The following is a 21,649-nucleotide window of genomic DNA, read 5'->3' as shown; positions in this document are numbered from 1 at the left end:
GCCAAACACAGTAACAACAAAGTCTCCAATGGAGACGTTACTGGGCCCGTTTGAGCAAATCGACGAACAACGGGAGGGCCTTTACCTTTACCTTTTATTTATTTATTATTATTATTTTTGCTCCAACTGCTGAAGCCATAGCACATATGCCTTGTATGCGGCCACGCCGGGTTCGATTCCTCTGACCCTCTCAAAGAGCCCGGCAAACTACCGAGAGTATCTCGTCCCCACGGCAAAGCCTGGCAAGCTACCCATGATATATTTGATATGCCAAACACAGTAACAACAAGTATCACAATGGAGATGTTACTGGGCCCACTTTGAGCAAATTGGTAAACAATGGGAAGACAGTGCTACAGTGCTACTCCAACCATAGAAAGGAACTTATCCCAGTTCAAAGCAGAAATCTCAGATTTCCAGGAAATGACCCCCTACAGTTCAGGATATCCCCGAAGCCCAGGAAGATTAGGACAATGGCTTGTGTCACTCAAGGTGCTAAAGTATTGCCTTTCGGTTCTGTAAATAATGAACTGCAGAGGGAAGCTGCCTTGGCAGGGCCCCTCTCTCAGCACCAATAGGTTCAATCAACCCAGAGAGTCCTCACCAGTTGGCCAAGTCCACTGCCCACTGATATACAGAGTCCCTCTGGCAATTGCCTGCCTCTCTCTCTCCATGGCCTGCAATAGCCTATATTTGCCGCTATCACAATCAGATGGATGATGCTCCACTTAAAGGCATTTAACTTCCAACACCCCAAGCTCCTTGCAGACAAGAGCTGTTTCTCCTCGTGTTGCCTCACTTTCAAGATCATGCCAAACTCATGGTTACATGGGGGAATTAATGGATAAGCCAGCAACTAAATGACCAAGTGATCATTATTAAGTTTACTTGCTATCATTATAATTCTGTTACTGAATCACTGAGGAGTACCATATTCATCTTCAACTAATTAAATTTACCTTTACAAGAGTGTGAAGACTCTACACTGAGTAAAAAGGACAATCTATCTATCTTGTCTGTCTGTCTATCTATCTATCTATCTATCGGGCCCCCGATAGATAGATAGATAGATAGATAGATAGATAGATAGATAGATAGACAGACAGACAGATAGATAGATAGATAGATTGTAAATTGGGCTGGAGCAATAGCACAGTGGTAGGGCCTTCCACGCAGATAGCCCGATTGAGCCAGGTTCAATTCCTCCGCCCCTCTCGGAGGGCCCGGCAAGCTACCGAGAGTATCTCGCCCACACGGCAAAACCTGGCAAGCTACCTGTGAGGTATTCGATATGCCAAACACAGTAACAACATGTCTCACAATGGAGACGTTACTGGGCCCGCTCGAGCAAATCAATGAACAATGGGAGGACAGTGCTAATGGTAAATTGGGCAACTGGTTGGGGAATATATTCCTTACACCAAACAATTACCCAGACAATGTATCTACCTCAATCTGTGTGGTGTTGTCCTGCGCATCGTCCAGCAGCAGATCTGTTAAGCCTCTGGGCTCTGGGGAGTCTTGACCCAGACTTGCTCGGTTTGTATCAACGGCCTTGAGAGAGTCCAAGTTCCTTTTCCACCTGTGACTGAAGGCATGTGTGTCCACCTCAACATCCTCTTCCATCCCTGGGAAGATCTGTGCCACATGATATTGCCAATCTATTGGGAAACAAAATTAAATGAGTTACCTGATGTGTGTATCATATAAGTGAGTGCTAGAACAGGGAAATCAAACACGTTCTGCAAATCCCAAGTAGCAAATTAACTTGGAACAGTGAAATCTGTTTAATGGTAATATTCTTGAGTTAGCATGAACACCTTTGAGTAGAATATATTTCTAGGTATCACCAAATATCCTGACAAGAATGCCTAAGAGACAGCCCCAAAGCAACACATTTTTATTATTCCCCCATCAGCCTCACACATGCTTCATCTCACATATAAACCCATATGCATTTCAGACTCAAATACTCTTCATGGTCACACACATGCACTCATCCCATCATGCATGCATGCGTGCGAAAACTGAAGTCATGCCTGCAGATGTGATTCATCACACACACTTCATCACACACATATGCACAAAAATGCACTTCATCACACAAGCACACACTTCATAAACATTCTTTGGTTGTTCTGAAAAAAAGTATGCTCTAACACAAATAAAGGAATGAGACCAAGTGTTTTTCACCACATTAGAAAATAAAAGTCATATAATTAACTCACGAGTTTATATTCCTTTCCTGGGAGTCCTGCTACACAGCGATGAGATAGCAATGCATCTGAAAGGGTTAACAGTGTATGGAGTGATCTCATGTAAGTGTGCTAACCTGCCTTGCAGCTTTGCAGTCAGACTTGGTTCATTATCTACCTCATTTAATAAGCAACAGCCTCAGGAGGCATCCCAAGAGCTCTTGTTCATTTGTTCTGCGCTCACCTTGGAATCTTGTCGGGGTGGTAAAGAATGACAGTGATAGGCACTTAGAGAAATGAATGGGGAGGCAAGAAGATCAAATCACAAAGGTATTTTGAAGCCATCTACAGGGACTGGCCTTGCTGACCCAGCTCATCCTGCTACTACAGGAGGGAAAATTAGATTTAATCATTACTCTGCCTTTCATTTCTGTGGGTCAGCAGGGGAAGGTGTACCATGCGTATGGGAAATTCAGTTTCTGATCAAGAAGAACAGCCCTCTTCTATGTAACTATGACCAGAAGATATGAAGTGACAGGCTTTCTAACTGGAAGACCACGTATTCAAAGGGGGCTATGTGAGTTGTGATTTAATTATAGCTGTATGTCCCATGACTCCTTGTTTCCAGGCAAGAAAACTCTGAGAGACCAAATATGCTATCTGGGGCTTATAATACCATTGAATCAGTTACTTAGAACCCTTTGATCTCAGTTAATGCTTTACTACTAGTCATGAGAATACACGCAAAGGGTGTGAAATACCTCTATTTCAACTCAGAAAGGTCCTAATTTATTTGAACAGGATATTTGTTGCCTTCACCATAACCTTAAAATACATCCCACAGTAAGGCCTAGAGGAAGCAGCACAGAGAAAAAGACCTCCACAGTGTTTGCAATCTAGACTTTTCCAAGAGCTCACAGAATTATCAGAGCTGAAAAGGGCCGGAGTTTCACAGATGGACAACTGATTCCTTGTGTCACTGGATATGGGGGCTGAGATAAATTGCAAAAACTCTCTATGCCTGAGCTACCCTATATTTTAAATGAGGGTGAAAATATCTTACCTGTAAAAGTGACAGCTTTTCCTGGGGATGCCAGCCTTTTAAGACCTATGAGTCTAGGCAACACTATATAAAGCACTTTTATTTGCTTTATTTATATAACCTGCCTCATTACCCAAAATATACAAGGTGGATTACAAGAAAAATAAGCAATAAAGTTTTTTAACTACCCGATAAGACCTATTAGAACAACAGTAAGTCAACTTAGGAGATGTACACTAGAACTGTGTATGCGTGCATGCATGCACACATAGCATGCCATCTAACTATAAAGAATCACATAGGAGGAGTTAGACCATTACTGAAAAATCTATGCATGATCCTATTAAGAGGGTCAATCTAGGTAATATGGCACAAATAAAATGCAGTTAATGGATTGTATGTTTTTTAAAAAACAAATTTTAGTCACATAAAGGGAACTTCAACCAAGGTTTTGTCAGTACTCTTTAAGAGTAAATCAGAAAAAAACCCGCATATTTATATTTTTATAAAACTAAGAGGTTAGGAGAGATGAAGTCATGAAATTTGCTTATAAATGGATAGACATGGAGAGTATCATACTAAGTGAAATGAATCAGAAAGAGAGGGACAGACATAAAAGGACTGCACTCATTTGTGGAGTATAAAATAACATAATGTGAGGCTGAAACCCAAGGACGGTAGATACAAGGGCCAAGAAGACTGCTCCATAGGTGGAAGCCTGCCTCATGAGCAGAGGGGAGAAGGCTGCTAAAATAGAGAATATGAAAAGAAAATGGTTGCTGAATAAGAAAATGATGGCTGGAGGAATTGGTCTGGATGGGAGATGTGTGCTGAAAGTAGATAATGGACCAAACAAGATAACCTCTCAGTATCTGTGTTGCAAACCATAATGTTCCAAAATAGAGAGAGAGTATGGGGAATATTGTCTTCCATGGGAGCAGTGAGAGGATGGGAAAGGGGGGTGGTATACCAGGGATATTGGTGGTGGGGAATGTGCATTGGTGGAGGGGTGGGTGTTTGATCATTGTATGATTGTAATCCAAACATGAAAGCTTGTAACTATTTTATAGTGATTCAATAATTTTTTTAAAAAGTGGTATTTACTAAAAATCTTCAAAAGAGAAACACAACATAATTGCAAAGCAATTGTTATTGCAAAGAAACTCTAGGTTTCTTTAAAATAGGCATCACTGTCTATTCCCTAGCATTTATCTTATCTTTTTCTTTGTAGATATTGAGAACACTAGACAAAATACCGTGTTTGTCATGATACCCAGTAACATCACTTTCCCTTCTTTGGCCCTGACACAGTGCAAGGGATAGACAAGGGATAGACTAATACTGGAGAAGCTCTATGCATGGGAAGTCTATTCCTCAAAGTTCTTGAATGTCCTTTCTCACTCTCCCTGACATAAAGAGTTCCAAACACAGAGCATTAGAGAAAGTCCTTATTTTCCACACTTAAATAAAAATGGAGGTCTTTTGTCTTGGTGGTTTTGATACTTTAAGCAAAACGTATAGTGCCTCAAGAATAAGATATAAAAGCCTATTACTCAGAGTTGGGAAGAGCCACCTTCCACCACTTCCCTATACTGCTAGAAGCACCAGCAGTCAACCCCACTGACCAACTCCAGCATCACCATGTAAGCTCTTCTAATGGCCTTGCTTCAGAGACCCATACATAAATCTCGAAAGAGAGCAAAAGCTACAATTAATCTTGGACCCACACAAAGGTGAGCAGACCATGTTAAATTGGAGGGGGACAGGTTAGCTTGTGCCCACCCAGACAGAGTCCCCAGGAGGTGCTTGCTCCCATAATCCAAAATTGCCCCAGACCCCCAACCAGACTTCACCATCTTAGGACAGACCCCACTAAGACATTTGGTATGCGGATTTTGTGACTGAAATCTCCAGGCTTTTTCAGAGTCTGGATGGCCTATCTCTCCCCACCTCCCTGTATTTCTGGAAGCCTTGGCAGTCATGTTCACACCCCAAAGCTGCCACCCAGTTAAAAGTTACTCAGCCTAACCAACCTGATAAAAATACTGAATGCCCTGAAGAAATACCATGATCTCTGAGTACCTGTATTGCAAACCATAACACACAAAAGGAATAGGAGAGAGTAAAAAAAAAAAGGCTGGGGGTGGGGGGTGGAGTGTTGGAAGATGGTGGGAGGGAAACAAGTGACAGTGGTGATGGGAAATATATACTGGTGTAGGGATAGGTGTTGGATCACTGAATGACTACAACCTAATTATGAACAGAACTGTAATGGTCTATTTCATGGATATTCAATAATTTTTTTCTAAAAAGTACTGTGAAGTTCATGCCTACTTCCATCAGCTTAATCAATGGGTGAATAAATAGCAGTCTCCTACATAAAAAAAAATAGATATAACAGACTAAGAACAGCCCATGGCAGACATGTGAATAAAATGCTAAATATCACATTGTTAAGGAAATGTAAATCAAAATCACAATGAGATTATAGTCTCACACCTGTGAGAAAAGTCTATATATTAAAAGCATCATGTAGATGAGGATTTGTAGTAAAAGAATTCTTGCACATTACTGGTAGGAATTTAAATTGGTACAGCCTCTGTGGAAAATTCTGCAGCAATACCATTAAAAAATATAAACAGAAATTTAATTTGACCCAGTAATGCCAGTCCTAGACACTTACTCACAAGATATTAAGACACTTAGTTCAAAAAGATATTAGCACCCCTATAGAAGCATTCATAGAGGCATTATTTGCAAAAGCTAAACGTGGAGTTAACTTAAATGGACACCAAGAGATGACTGGATAAACTGTGACATATATACCCAATAAAATACGATTTTACAATTCAAAAGGTGAAATTGTGTCTTTGGAGACAGAATGGATAGAACTTAGAGATTACACTGAGTGAAATAAACAGGGAAATGAAAGAATTACTGGATGGTTTTATTGCAATGTGGAATAGGAATGACTGACTTAGAGGAATTAGTAAGAAATTAGAGAAAACTCCTAGATTCAGTGATATTTATGGTGGTTGCCAGAAGGAATGGGGGGATGGGCTCATTTTGGTGGTGGGCTTGCACTGGAACTTTTTTGGTAGGAGTGAGAAAATGGTGCTAAGTCCCTGAAATTCCATAATCCTGTAAACCAATGAGAAGTTACTGGAAATTAATAAATTTTTCTCTGGCTCCTGCTCATGGAGCACTCCTTAGGTTATGTAGCACTGTAGCACTATTCTTCCGTTGTTCATCGATTTGCTCACGCGGACACCTCTAATGTCTCCATTGTGACACTTGTTATTGTTTTTGGTATATCTAATACACCACGGGGAGCCTGCCAGGCTCTGCCATGCAGGCGGGATACTCTTGGTAGCTTGCTGGGCTCTCTGAGAGGGATGTAGGAATCAAACCTGGGTTGACGCGTGCAAGGCCCTACCGGCTGTGCTATCGCTCCAGGCCCCCCCAAATATTAGCATTTTCAATATTCCTGTTTATTTAACACCACTTAAGCCCAAACCCTTAAGTGGTTTGTATGTTCAAACCCTTTCTTGGGCAAGATAAATTGAATAGGTGGGACTCCTGTGTTAAACTAGCATAAATGCTTACTTACTCCAGCACTGATCAGGATAAATCCACAGACAGCTATGGTTTACTGAAGGTAGGAGTATTTTATTATTTTCTTTTTCTCTTATTTGACTATGATATTCACAGCTATTATCGTCCTTGAGTGGCTTCCCACCACGACAAACAAGTTTACACCCCCTAGAATCTGCTACCTTAAACTTTGCAAATCACTCACTTAATCTTTTACTTAATCTGATAATGTTTAAGAGTGTAAACAAGATTTCCTGAACAACTTAAGGCACTTTCTATTGAGACAATGTGTTAGCTGGGAAATCTACTAGAAACTGCTTTTGGTGACTATTTTAACCCTAATTCCCTTTTTTTCTGATTATGCAATGAATAACCAAGAAAACACTAATGGTTCAGAAAAAGACAAAACAATTCTTTTTTTTTTTATAACTAAGGATTTTGTTCTACATCAAGATTAAAGTATAAAATTGGTTTGGAGGATGATCCCATATCAGAATGATTGTTTAAAAAGATAAAACAAACAAAAGGAAACCACTGTAGCACTGTCCTCCCATTGTTCATCGATTTCCTCAAGTGGGCCCAATAACATCTCCGTTGTGAGACTTGTTACTGTGTTTGGCATATCAAATACACCATGGGTAGCTTGCCAGGATTTGCCCTGTGGGCGAGATATTCTCGGTAGCTTGCCCAGCTTTCCGAGAGGGGTGGAGGAATCGAACCCGCTCGACCTGGACAGCAGCTTGCAAGTCAAACGCCCTACCGCTGTGCTATCGCTCCAGTGAAAAAGGAAACCAAACAAACATATTTCACAGAAATGAAAACTGAGACAAATCAGCATAAGTACAGCTTGTTTATCTACACCATAAATTCTATACACTTCATGGATGTTCAAACTTATAAAAATATTTAAAATTATTCTTTTAATCATTGACAAAGCTAATAATTTAGACAAGGAAAGGCTGTATTTAGTATAATCTTCCTCTTCTCAGCTTTAGTGGAAACGAAAGCAACAGGAGGCATCTTTGAACAGTCAACAGATTGTTTATTTTCTATCCAGTTTGTTGATTAAACTACAATAAAAAATCTTCAGTGATAATTATCTCCAACATATTTTGCTATACTTGTTAATCACATCACTCATAGAAATGTTAAATAGAAAAACTGACGAACATTTAGGTATGAGAAAGTTTAAATATATAGTCCTGTTTTATAATATATAAACTAAGAAGCAGAGAGATAGTAGAGGGCTTAAAGGTGCTTGCCTTGCACACTTCTGACCTGATTTCAATCCCTAGTTGGTCCTCTGAACCCACCAGGAATTATCTCTAAATGCAAAATCAGGAAGAAGCCCTGAGTACACATATGTACAGTTTTTTTGTGTCCCCCAGATATACATAATTTTGATATATTATTGGCATTTTACTTGATTCAAATAGTAGTTAAACAATTACTGAAGCAGTAACATTTCATTTCAAATAAAACATTATTGAGAAATGTAATACCCAGTTAAACTGAGAGTAGAAGAAATTCAAATTCTCAAATCATTCTCTGAAAACCTGGTATATATATCTGTGCCATCATTTACTGTGAAACAAAATTAGTTAAAATCAGACAAAATTAAAATGAAAAAGTTATGCTGGGATGACTATGTTTATATAGATAACCTTCAATAATGATTTGATTGAAATGTTCTGAACAAATTGTTAATCACATGTTTGGCTCTTGTGTACAAACATAATACACATCAAATCACCAAAACATCACCATATATGATGACTTTCATGTAATTAGGACATTCAGGACTTTCAACAGGACTCTAGTCTACATTTTACTTGTAAACCAAATCACCACTGTGATTTCTCTGCAGAAACAGTCTGATTGTTCACAAAAAATACATTTACTGAATAGACTCAGCTGAAAATAGATAAAATTATTTAGCTAAACTATTTACAATAGTCAGAATCTGGAAAAACCTGAGTGCCCAAGAACAGATGACTGGTTAAAGAAACTTTGGTATATCTACACTATGGAATACTACGCAGTTGTTAGACGAGATGAAATCATGAAATTTGCATTTAAGTGGACAACATGGAGAGAATCACGCAAAGCAAAATGAGTCAGAAAGAGCGGGACAGACACAGAATGACTGCACCCTTTTGTGGAATATAAAGTAACATAATAGGAGAATAACACCTAAGGATAGTATAGATAAAGGCCAGGAGGTTGGCCCCATGGCTTGGAAGCTGATCTCATGTGCTGGGGAAAAGGCAGGTGGGATGGAGAAGAGACACTAAGCAAATGAGAGTTGGAGGGATAACTCGGGATTGTGGGTCTGTGCTGAAAGTAAGCTATAGACGAAGCATGATGGCTGCTTAGTACTTATGTTGCAAACCATACCACCCAAAAGGAGAGAGAGAAAGAGGAAATTTGTCTGCCACAGAGGATGGGCGTGGTTGGGGTGGGGGTGGCGGGTGGGACACTGAGAACATTGGTTGGTGGAGAATGGGCACTGGTGGAGGGACGGGTATTTGAACATTGTTTGATTGAAACTTCATTTCATTTCATTTCATCATCCTGTTATTCGTCGATTGCCTCGAGCAGGCCCCAGTAACGTCTCTTTCATCCTAGCCCTGAGATTATATTCACGGCTCTTTAGGAGAATGAGACCCATCATTGTTACTGGTATTTGGCATATTTGGTACGCCACGGGGAGTTTGCCAGACTCCGCCTTGTGGGCAGGCTACATTCGATAGCCTGCAAGTTTGTCCAAAGTAGGAATGAGATGATAAGATGTCATAAAAGATGTCCTGATTAAGATGTCGCGCGGCTGCGAATGTGGCCGCGCGGTTCCGGGAGCTGGATTTTATAGTCTCTGAGTCTTGGCCGCTGATGGGATTACACGGCGCCAGGGGGCCAGGTGGTGGGTGTGACCCCCGCCTACTGGAATTTGGAGGATCTGGATGGAAGATGCTCGACTCCATTCCGAGTAGGCTTGGAGGTCTCGGCCCCGGAACCCGCGTGGCTTTGTCCCTCTGCCAGTACCTTCATGTGTGCAGAGAGTGTTCTCAGCATGGTGGTGGCTGGTCCATCCAGATCCTCCAAATTCCAGTAGGCGGGGGTCACACCCACCACCTGGCCCCCTGGCGCCGTGTAATCCCATCAGCGGCCAAGACTCAGAGACTATAAAATCCAGATCCCGGACGATAACAGTGCAGTCTTCTGCCCCAGCACCTGGGTGTTCCTCGCCGGGACCCCTTGGAGGGGAGTGGGTTGAGCTTTCCTCCCCACCCCGACCGGGGCTCTGGCAGCCGAAGACCTCCAGGACCAGCCACCACCATGCTGAGATCACTCTCCGCACACATGAAGGTACTGGCAGAGGGACAAAGCCACGCGGGTTCCGGGGCCGAGACCTCCAAGCCTACTCGGATTGGAGTCGAGCATTTTCCATCCAGATCCTCCAAATTCCAGTAGGCAGGGGTCACACCCACCACCTGGGCCCCTGGCGCCGTGTAATTCCATCAGAGGCCAATACTCAGAGACTATAAAATCCAGATCCCGGACGAGAACAGTGCAGTCTTCTGCCCCCGCGCCTGGGTGTTCCTCGCCGGGACCCCTTGGAGGGGAGTGGGTTGAGCTTTCCTCCTCGCCCCGACCGGGGCTCTGGCAGCCGAAGACCTCCAGGACCAGCCACCACCATGCTGATTGAAACTTAATTACAAAAATTTCTAAGTCTGTAGCTGTATCTCATGATGATTCATTAAAATAAAAAAATTATATTGCTAAGCTAGACTATTGACTTGTTTTGCATTTAAATTTACTATGGAACTAAAAGGGCTGGAGCAATAGCACCACGAGTAGGGTGTTTGCCTTGCACACAGCCAACCCGGGATCAATTCCTCCGCCCCTCCTGGAGAGCCCAGCAAGCTACTGAGAGTATCTCACCTGCACAGCAAAGCCTGGCAAGCTACCTGTGACATATTCGATATGCCAAAAAAGTAACAACAAGTCTCACAATTTGTTGTGAGACGTTACTTGTGCCTGTTCAAGATAATCAATGAACAACGGGAGGATAGTAACTGAAGAGGAAATTCTATACAAGTTCTTTCGTATTTGACTGTCCAATAATAGACTACATAGTAGACATCAAAGTGATTACTAAGAGCGTGACAGATAAAAAGATCTACAAAAGAGTAACTGCAAAGAATGTTCTGCCAAGAGATAGTCATTCATTAGTGCAATAAGGACTTTAAAGCACCCAAATGGTTCTTCATGTCCCCACACATACCAGATGAGGACCACTGCTCACACTATTGCTTACCAAGGATGCCTTTAGTCATGTCTTCATAATTCTTATCTCCTACTTAAATTTACCATCTCCAAGCTCTCCCTTATTGAGTCACTTTTCCATCTCCCAATAGAAACAACATTTTAAATTTGTTCATTTTCTCCCTAGACTAACTCTTTTGGCTTTTTGCCACCTACCCAACTATAAATAGGCTTCACTGTCTCGTTTCAACCATTTTCTCCCATCTTTGTTGCCCCCACTGTGCCCTCTGCTTCCATAACACACACAAAAAGTTTCTCAATTATCACTTTCCCTCTAAAGAATACATTTAACTTATATATAGAATAAAAAGCTTCATCACCCAGGATTTTGGAAATCTCACTATCCATCAGGATCTAGCTTGAACCTTGAAAACCTTTTTAAAATAAGGTTTTCTGTAAGTTCCCCCAGAAGAACTCTTTTAGTTTTCTTCTATAAATCAGGATCTCTCTTACCTAATGCTTTAGATGCTCTTTTTGTGTATATCCAACTTGAATGTGTTTATGCAGAAAAGAATTACTACAGTGGGCCTGACACTGCTTCTATCAGAAAATTCACTTTCGATGTTGATGCTGATTCAGTGTTTAGGAATTGAGATTGAAGGAGGGTTCCCACTATTTCCTTGTAGCTCAATGTGCCTAAGTTGCTTGGGCAAATAGTATGGTTTATGCTCATCCCTGTGTTCTTTGGCAGGGGGTGGGGGAGGGGGGTCTGGCACTTGGGTGTATGCTAGACAGAAATTGGTTATATGGATGGTTTTGATTGAAGACCCTGGACACCAAGTTTCCAAATAAGTTCTCTAGTTGACAGAACTTTATATGTATAATGCCAATCACTCCTGGAGGAATTACACATTACACATGTCCTGTTTGCTTTATGGAGAGCCTCATGTTAACTTGTCCCGGTTTCCCTGGAAGTTGTCCAGGATGCCTCTGGCCTCTGCAAGGTTGACTTAGTGTTCCTTTGATGTCACATATCACAACCATGAGTACAAATACAGATTGAGCCATGTCAGTCCTCTCAGCAAAACCCCAAACCTGGGGTGTTTCTTGGGCCCCTTGTACACGACCGATTCCGGACAGGAACTCTATTGTATTTAGGATCTCTGGGATTTCCAAGAAAGATATGGGAACTGAAACATAATGGTACTCAAAGGGTTTGGTGTTTTTTAATTATGAAAGAACAAATGATACAGCTGGTTTCCATTCCTCTCAGGCAATGACTAAATTGTACAACCTCCTGCTCAACTTGTTAAAATTTTAACCATAACTTACTGTAAGGAAAATATATAGAGAAACTGAAACAGAATGGAATAAAAAAAATCAAGCACTCAATCCAGAGTATGAAAAGAATTTATACTGTTAAAAACATTTTTTCATTTTTTTCATTTTGTTTTGTTTTGGAACTACATCTGGCATTGACTACACCTGGCATTACTCAGAGCTTACTCCTAGCTCTGTGGTCCGGGGTCACTCCTGGTGGGGCTCAGGGAACCATGTGGAGTGCCAGAGATCAAACCCAGATCAGTGAACTACAAAGAAAGTGCCTTACCAGTTCTACAATCTCTCAAGTCCCTGTTACACTTTTACTAATTCCTTTATTTAACTATAAAATAATGAGTACCATTTTAATTTTATATAGCACTGTCCTCCCATTGTTCATCGATTTGCTCGAGTGGGCCCAGTAATGTAATTTTAAACAAAATTTTAATTGCCCTTTAGAAAACATGCTCAGTCATACAGGTAATTTATAATGGAATAAAAAAAATAGGATAGTGCCACATATTTGCCAAAGTATTAAAACAAAGGGTTCAGAGATGGGGCAGAGCACGTGCCTTGCCTGTGGGAAATCCTGGATTTGATCCTTGGCACCACTTGGGTTCAGAGGCACTATAAGCTATGGCCCCACAATTAATAAAAACAAAAAAAATTTTGTTAACGCTTACCAAGAATGCTTTCTGCACTGGTTTAAATAATGATAGTTAAATACCAGGAAGTGTTATACACATTAATATATTGGTACCTACGATAATTTCCCCTAGTTTAGAGGTGAGGGAATTGTTGAAAAGGAGAAGCTACATGACAGACTGGCAGGTAAACAGATTTAGACCCAGAAGTTGTTCTCTAAGATTGAATCCACATCTGATGAATCATTCAGGGGACAATTTAGCAATTTGTCACAAATCCAGGGATATGAAATGAAGAAATTAATCTAAAAGATTGTGAATTACATAAAATAGTTTCACTTTAAACAAACAAGAATTAAGTAGAGAATCTGGCATGAGGAAGCACATAAAGGCTCTATTATCCATTCAAGTTAACTTGGCTAATGTGAGAGAATGTGAGAGAACCTTTATGGTTCTTCCCAACTATGAAAGACCATATTATTATGCTGAATAAATACCTTTTAACATATTTTACGAACTATGAGGTCATATAACAATTCTACATGTAGCTCTTTCAGGTTTACTATTTAATTTGTGAAAATTTACATACTATGGAAGCCTAGAGTCTTGGTAGCAGAACTGAAAAACTAAAACAATTCAACAAAATATCTTAATACTTCCTATAATCATTACCCTACACTCACGTGTTTCCTGTATTAGAAATGGCTGAACTTAAAATAAGGTGCTACTTGGAGAGCTAAGTCTTAGTGAATGCAAAGTGTGACTGTGGAAGCCAGGGGGAGATGGAAAATTCTGTAAACAAGGACCAGTCATGGTCAATAACCTCTCTAAGGAAAATATGAGTCTTTGAAGCCAGAAGAGACCAGATGGAAACAATTGTTACAATGGTGCCCAGTGTCAGAGATAATGTCCAAATGCCCAGGGCCCAAATTGCTAAGGGTATTCTATTAAATTATGGCTACCAGATGTCTGATAGATTAATCTCAGTGCACAGAGTTATCAGACTGTGTTTGTAGGATCAGAATCATAATAGCCCAATGCTGAGATGAGTCTGACTTAGCAAAAGGCCACAGATAACAGCCAATGCAACTGTTTTTATCAGATTATGTTCAATAAATTTCCTCTAGTTTAAAATATATAAAACATACTATTATCAAAATAGCCCCATGAATTGATAGGTTACATGCCCTCTGGAGATTTATGTGGCTTGTGCAAGCAGGTAATAAATAATACCTGTCATTTTTGTCAAAGAAATATCACCATTATTATATAATTATTACTTAATGAAGATTCCTAACTTTGCAATGTCAAGAGTCACTCAAATATTTGGGGTCTCAGTTTATTAATAGATGATAATAGCAGGTAAAGACATACCATATTCTTAGATTCAATTCCAGCAGTGTTTTGCTGGAATGCCACTGAATTAAAAAAGTTCAACCTGAGCAAATTAACAATAATACCCACACACGCTTTCCACTTCCTCACCATAAATGAGCACTGTCTATCACCTAATCAGGCCTAAAGATATGAACACCAGTACATAGAACAACACATGGTCTGTTCTATGCTCAATATGATCATATATCAATAGGCATCAAATCTTCAACATCATTGTTAGAAAAGGTGAAAAATACCACCATGGAAATCTATATTTATGGTCTTCCTGATGTTTATCAGGGCTAAGAAGGTAATGTAAATAAAATATACTCTTAGAATGCTCAAACCATTGGATATTACACAAAACAGACAAATGCAATAAAAAGACATAAAGAATAGAAAACAGAAAAATGAAATTGTTCTATTTCAGTTTTGTATGAATTTAAGATATAAGGAAAATTATTGATAGCACATATCAATGTTAATACAATGTGTAATTTTCTAACTACTAAATGGTAATCACAAATGGTTTATGCTACTATGCACAAATATATTCTACTAATAAATTACACAAAGATTAATCATCAATTAAAAAATGGGCAATAGTTTGGACCTGGGGCAAAGGAAGAGCTCAGTAGCCAAAGTAACTTCTGTTCATCAGGACCCAAATTTAATACCAGTAGACCCTCATGTGCTTAGAGGGACCACATGGCAGCTCTATAGTCTCTGACATTAGTTGGCATCAAAAAAATTGTTTATCATCATTTAGATAAGATACTTAAGAAAATATTAATGTTTATGATAATAGTTATTAAGCACAACTGGAAAATTTCAAGGTCATGTGGGCCAAGTGGCAAAATGTATGAAACCTCACAACCTGATGTGTGACCCCCACCAAGCAAATGAGAGAGCATCACAGCCCAGGCTGTGTGTGACTCTGGTCTAAAGAACAACAAAAAATGGAAAGGGGAAAATAATTTTTTTAATGGGCAAATATCACAAAAATTTCACAGCAAAGAAAATACAAATAAATTGATTATTTTATCAGATCCAAGTAAAAGTAAAGGCCCTCCCGTTGATCATCGATTTGCTCGAGTGGGCCCAGTAACGTCTCCATTGGAGACTTTGTTGTTACTGTGTCTGGCATATCGAATACTCTCGGTAGCTTGCCGGGCTCTCCGAGAGGGGCGGAGGAATCGAACTCGGGTCGGCCATGTTGGCTGCGTGCAAGGCAGACGCCCTACCCGCTGTGCTATCGCTCCAGCCCGATTATTTTATAAATTTATAAAATGTAAAAGAAATCAGTAAGATCTAACTATTTTACCTATATTCACAAAGATGTACTCTCAATTGAAATCTTTAGTAATTGGTATGGCTTTCTGTTTCAAAGAAACATTCTGAATAGGATTGGCAGAATACTAGATGAAGGACAACCATGTGAGTAAGCCGAGTATGGTAAAGGATTCATCACGAACAACCACATCCACACGATAACCAAGCTCATTGAGGTTTTTCAGGAATTCAAGATTCTAATGTTCATTGATTTAAAGAAGGCCTTTGATCCAGTTGAGACTCAAACAGTCATCAAAGCCCTAGCCAAACAGGGCGTTCAAACTCAATTCATCAGAATCCTCCGTGAGCTGTATTACGGATTCACTACCAGGATCTCATCATTCTACAAGGAAGTGATCATCCATGTCAAGAGAGGGGTTCGGCAGGGTGATACTATTTCACTGAAACACTTCAGTGCTACTCTCGAGAACAAAATACGATAACTGGAATGGGAAGTAATGGGAGTGAAGATAGATGGTCGGCAATTACACCACCTACACTTTGCTGATGACATCATTCAAACATTAGCCAAGCAGCACAAATACTGGCCAACTTTGACCGTGAGTGTGGAAAGGTCAGACTAAGCTGAATCTCACAAAGACAATGTTTATGAGAAACGGTCTCATTACTGACGTTCCATTCGCTCTCAAAAGAATGAACATCTCTGAATGCAACAGTTCTATGTACCTAGGTTGAGAAGTCAACATGATGAATGATCTGGCACCTGAGTTGCACAGGAGGAAGAGAGAGGCTTGGAGTGCCTTCAAGAGCATCAAATAAATAGCTAAGAGGATGAATAACCTCTGGCTCCGGACACATCTCTTCGATTCTACTGTTCTTCCTGCATTAACATATGCCTCAGAGACCTGGGCTCTAGGAAAACAGGATGAGAACACTATTCGGGTCTCCCAAAGAGGAATAGAAAGAGCTATGCTTGGAGTATCATGCTTAACTCAAATGAAAGAAAGAATCTGGAGTTCCGACCTCCATCAAGGTCAAGAATCAGGGATGTTGTCTCATTTGCCAAGGCATTGTAAATGGGCTGGACACAATGTGATTTGGAGATAACCGCTGGACTAGAGCTGTTACAGACTGGATTCCACAGGACATCAAAAGATCGCATGGCTGCACACCTACGAGATGGTCAGACTTCTTTGTCAAGACCCAAAATGATCGGTTTGAGGCTCTTCATGTTCCTAGAATGAGCAGATGCCATTGGGCTACACTAGCACATGACAGGGACAAATGGAGACGTTATTGGCGCCCACTCAAGCAAATCGGTGAATAACTGGATTTCAAGTGATCAAGTTATTTGTTTTGAAAAAATATTATACTGACAGTAGTATTTTAATCACATTGTTCAAAGGCGGAGGGAAGGAGCAGACCAAACCCAGAAGCTAGGTCCTAGGCCTGTTGTCTTCAGAGGGCCTGGAGAGCCATGGGGGGGGGGGGGGGGAGGGGCAGTGCACCTCCAGCTACCAGCCTAGCACCATGTGAGGGGAGGAGTTGAGAGCCAGTCCCATGTGTCCTACCTGGGACTGCCTGCCTCCTTGGGCCCCCAGCACCCCAAGCACCCCTGGGCTTCACAAAGCCAGATTTCCTGGAGATCAGAGAGCCATGGCTGTCCCTCGGTAAGACAAAGCATTAAGACAAGCAGAAAATGGGCTGGAGTGATAGCACAGCAGTAGAGCATTTGCCTTGCAAGCCGCTGGCCCAGCCAAGCTAGGTTTGATTCTTCCGCCCCCCTCAGAGAGCCTGGCAAGCTACTGAGAGTATTTCGCCTGCATGGTAAAGCCTGGCAAGCTACCCATGATGTAGTCGATATGCCAAACACAGTAACAACAGTCTCACAATGGAGACCTTACTGGGCCTGCTTGAACATATCAATGAACAACGGGAGGACAGTGCTACAGATCTACAGTATTTTAACCAAAATATCACAGAGGTAATTTTCCAATGTGTAGTAAATAACTTCTAGAATTTGATCCTGTGATCAAATGAAATGCATCCTGAAAAGTTGTGAGCAAGTATTAAAAAAAAACCCTGTACAATATTTAAACTGTGTCAAAAGCAATATATAACATATATGTATTTAACATGTATGCAAAAAAGAAAAGGAAAGAAAATACAGTATCATATTCCCACCAGTAGTATTTTTATTATTGTTTTATGCAGGAGGGTAGTGACTAAGTTCGGGGGGCATCTCTACTTCATAATTTTTTTATAATATCCTACTTCTACAGTGAGAAATTTTTAAATGACCCCTCCCCTAACTACTGAAGATCAAGTTCAAATATTCCAACTTAATGAAGACTTTCATTACAACCAAAGACTCTTCTCTTTTGTTTTTGTTTTTGAGCTACACCTGCCAGTGCTCAGGGATCAACCGGGCAGGCTTGGGAGACCATCTGGGGAGTGAGGAACTGAAACCGGGTCAGAGGCATGCATGCAAGGCAGGTACCTTACCACTCTCCTATCTTTCTAGCCCATACCATTTTTTTCTAAATAGAGTTATTTTAATGTGATAGCCTGAATATTTACTCAAACTATTGCTTTGTTCTTTTCATTATACTATAATAACTGACTGAATACCATTCCTCCACAATCTACCAAGAGTTTATCCGGGGAAGGTGCCATGCTTTGATCCATCTCTGTCGTCCTGTTAGTTACTCTAATAAATGTTTACTCTTATGGCTCAGACTGTCTGTCTCCCCACCATGGTGTCAGGGCGTGGTCAGTGTAGTGAACTGGAGTTTCCTTTCATGGAAGGGTATCCTTAAGATAACTTAAGGAATTATTTCTCTGCTTAAAATTCTTACCCATTAGTGCTTAGGATAGGGGCCATTTCTTTAGAAAATTGCAAGCGGCTGTCAATTTATTTGTAATTCCATATACTTTTTTCTTTCCTTATTCTATACATGCACTTCATCAAATGATTGAAGCCATAACAGAAACTTTCAAGTCCCGAGAAATGTTCAGAAAGATTAATATAGCAAAAGAAAGCAATTTCTCTTGAAGTTATTACACTTCATACATTCGCAATTTTAATGACATATATCTCCACAAAATCTTAGAACAACCAAGCAACTGGCAAAACTACTTAACTTTGATAGCGCTAAAGAACTTTACAACAGTGTTCTATAACAAACTTACAGAAGAGATTTATGATACTAAATCAAAAGACACTGTGGACAAAGGATTCATAAATAATATTTTAGTCAGAGTAGAAAGCATTCACTTCTTCAAACCAAACCAATACTTTGTCATTTACTGTTAAGATACGGGATACCTTTTATACAAGCGAGTGTTTTTATCATTAAATTGTGAGCATTTTCTAATAAATAACTTGCTCAAGTCATCCATTTACTCAGTTCTGTTTATGAGAATTATAGCTAGTTTCTTGACACAGAAAAGAGACATTTCTCTGTAAGCCTCTGATTTTTGAGTTTTAAAAAATCATACTCCAAATAATTTCATAAGAATAAGAAAATTCAAATCAAATATGGGGAAAATGATGAGAAGCAAAATATGGAACATCAATATAAATTTACTTAATAAAGTTTGATCTTTCACAAACTTTAATACTATATTTTACACCTTTGAATTTACCAAGATTTCAGTCTTTGGAAAAGTAAATACTTAAGTTTAAATATCAACTGCCTTTCATTCAATAGGCATTTTAAAATTAAGTTCCCAAGAATTCCTAAAATGTCATGAATGTCTGAATTTTTCTAAATAACATCCCCTAATTAAATTGCATGATTGCATGTATTTATGCTGATTATACAATTTAGCATGGTAAATAAACCACAATCAACAAAATTAGATTCAAAAAAATTAGGGCAGCAAAATCTGTGCTAAAATTAGATTTCTATGGATATTCCTAAAATATGCAAACTACAAGGATTAAGCCATAAAAGAAGGAAACCCAAAACCCAACACGTTTCAACCACTGATAAACAGTAGAGCTCTGAAACATTTAGAATATAATGGCTATATTTATTGTAATTCAAGGTAATTTCTCTGAATTACCTTTTATTCAACTGTCTTTTATTCATACAAACAGATAAAAGAATACTAGGAAAAGCCTCTGTATTAAGTATATTATCCCACTATGCTTTTAGTTTAAAACCTCCCTTTTATCGGTATGCCTATTTCAGTAAATGCCAAGAAAAATTATGTGAATTTCATAAAATAATTAAAAGCCAAATGATTTTCTTATTGAACAAGTACACCCTAGGAATACATTGTCAAAAATTATTTCTGACATATTCATGATATGTGAATTCATAGAAATACTAAGATGGGAATTCTTACACTCATACCATAACACTCTATTAGATCTTCTAACACAATTGTTTTACCTCCAGAAAAGATAGCCATCTATTTCCCCCTTACTTAGAATTTTTGGTTTAATAGACAAAGTGACTATTAAGCTGCATTTTAAATATCTCCTTTAATCCATGTTTTCATGTATATTATCATATGGTACTAAAAAAGAGGCATATACTGTTTTGTATGCATAGCTTCAAAACAGATCTTATGAATATTAGCCCCTTTAAAGAACTCTAAATTCTCTAAAGTGTTGCGTCAGTTTTATATAATTTAGTTAATAAATATTACCATTGTGAGTAAACTATATTAAAATGTTTTTATATTGCCAGATATCTTAAATGGCATTAGTAAAGATAATTTGAAAATTTTACAACAAAAACATTTTATCAAAAGGACTAAAATATTGGCTCAGAAAATAACAATACTGAAAGCAATGCAATATTTGATTTTAGCACTAAACAGTGAAAATACTAACATATTTTAACCTTGCCAAATTAGACAACTTGGACATGATGTCATATTTTACTGTAGCACTGTAGCACTGTCCTCCCATTGTTCATCGTTTTCACAAGTGGGCACCAGTAACGTCTCCATTGTAAGACTTGTTGTTACTGTTTTTGGCATATCGAATACATCATGGGGAGCTTGTCAAGCTCTGCTGTGTGGGCGGAATACTCTCAGTAGCTTGCTGGTTTCCCGAGAGTGATGGAGGAATTGAACCCGGGTTGACCATGTGCAAGGCAAATGCCCTACCCACTATGCTATTGCTCCAACACAATGTCATATATTAAATACTTACTTTTAATAAATCTGAGTTATGTGTTAAAATTATTTTAACAATGACATATACATTTCTGTTTCTTTAGACATAACTCTAGAGCTTTCTTTATACATTTCTTTAGACATAACTCATTTCTTTAGACATAAATCTAGACTTTCTTTAGACATAGTTCTAGCTTTAGACGTAACTCTAGCTTTCTTTAGACATAACTCTAGAGCTTTATTTAGACATTTCTTTAGACATAACTCATGAGCTGGAGCGATAGCACAGCAGGAAGGGCGTTTGCCTTGCACGTGGCCAACCTGGTCGACACAAGTTCGATTCCTCCACCCCTCTCAGAGAGCCCAGCAAGCTACCGAGAGTATCTCGCTCACACGGCAAAGCCAGGCAAAGCTACCCATGATGACTCGATATGCCAAACACAGTAACAAGTTTCACAAGTAACAACAAGTCTCACAATGGAGACGTTACTGGTCCTGCTCTAGCAAATCGATGAACAATGGGAGGACAGTGCTACAGTGCTAGACATAACTCTAGATATTATTTTCAGTAAAGTCTCATGTACTCTAGGCAATAACAATATGAGATGAGAATAGTCAAAACTAATTCTTATAATTGAATAACAAGTGAAAAAGTTTGTTTCCACTTGTTTCCACTGTCAAAAGATAAAAAAAGATATGGATAATGACACAAATGATGCAAACTTTGACCAAAAACATTAATACTTCAAATCCGGCTAAAAGAAGTGCAAGAGTTCTCTTTT

The 21,649-nt window shown here is 39.4% G+C and overlaps 1 protein-coding gene across 1 annotated transcript in view; it reads right to left on the bottom strand.

Moving 5' to 3' along the window:
- Positions 1 to 21,649, bottom strand: part of PLXDC2 (plexin domain containing 2) — a 436,027-nt gene that overhangs the window by 248,951 nt on the left and 165,427 nt on the right. Inside the window, exon 2 of the mRNA XM_056114593.1 lies at positions 1,450 to 1,661. Within this exon, the coding sequence (XP_055970568.1) occupies positions 1,450 to 1,661 (212 nt within the window). The remainder of the gene's footprint in view (positions 1 to 1,449; positions 1,662 to 21,649) is intronic.

The sequence above is a fragment of the Sorex fumeus genome, unplaced genomic scaffold (assembly GCF_029834395.1).
Source record: "Sorex fumeus unplaced genomic scaffold, SorFum_2.1 ptg000026l, whole genome shotgun sequence".
Taxonomy (NCBI): domain Eukaryota; kingdom Metazoa; phylum Chordata; class Mammalia; order Eulipotyphla; family Soricidae; genus Sorex; species Sorex fumeus.
Note: the sequence above shows the minus strand (reverse complement) of the source record. Positions and strands in the feature narration are given on the sequence as shown.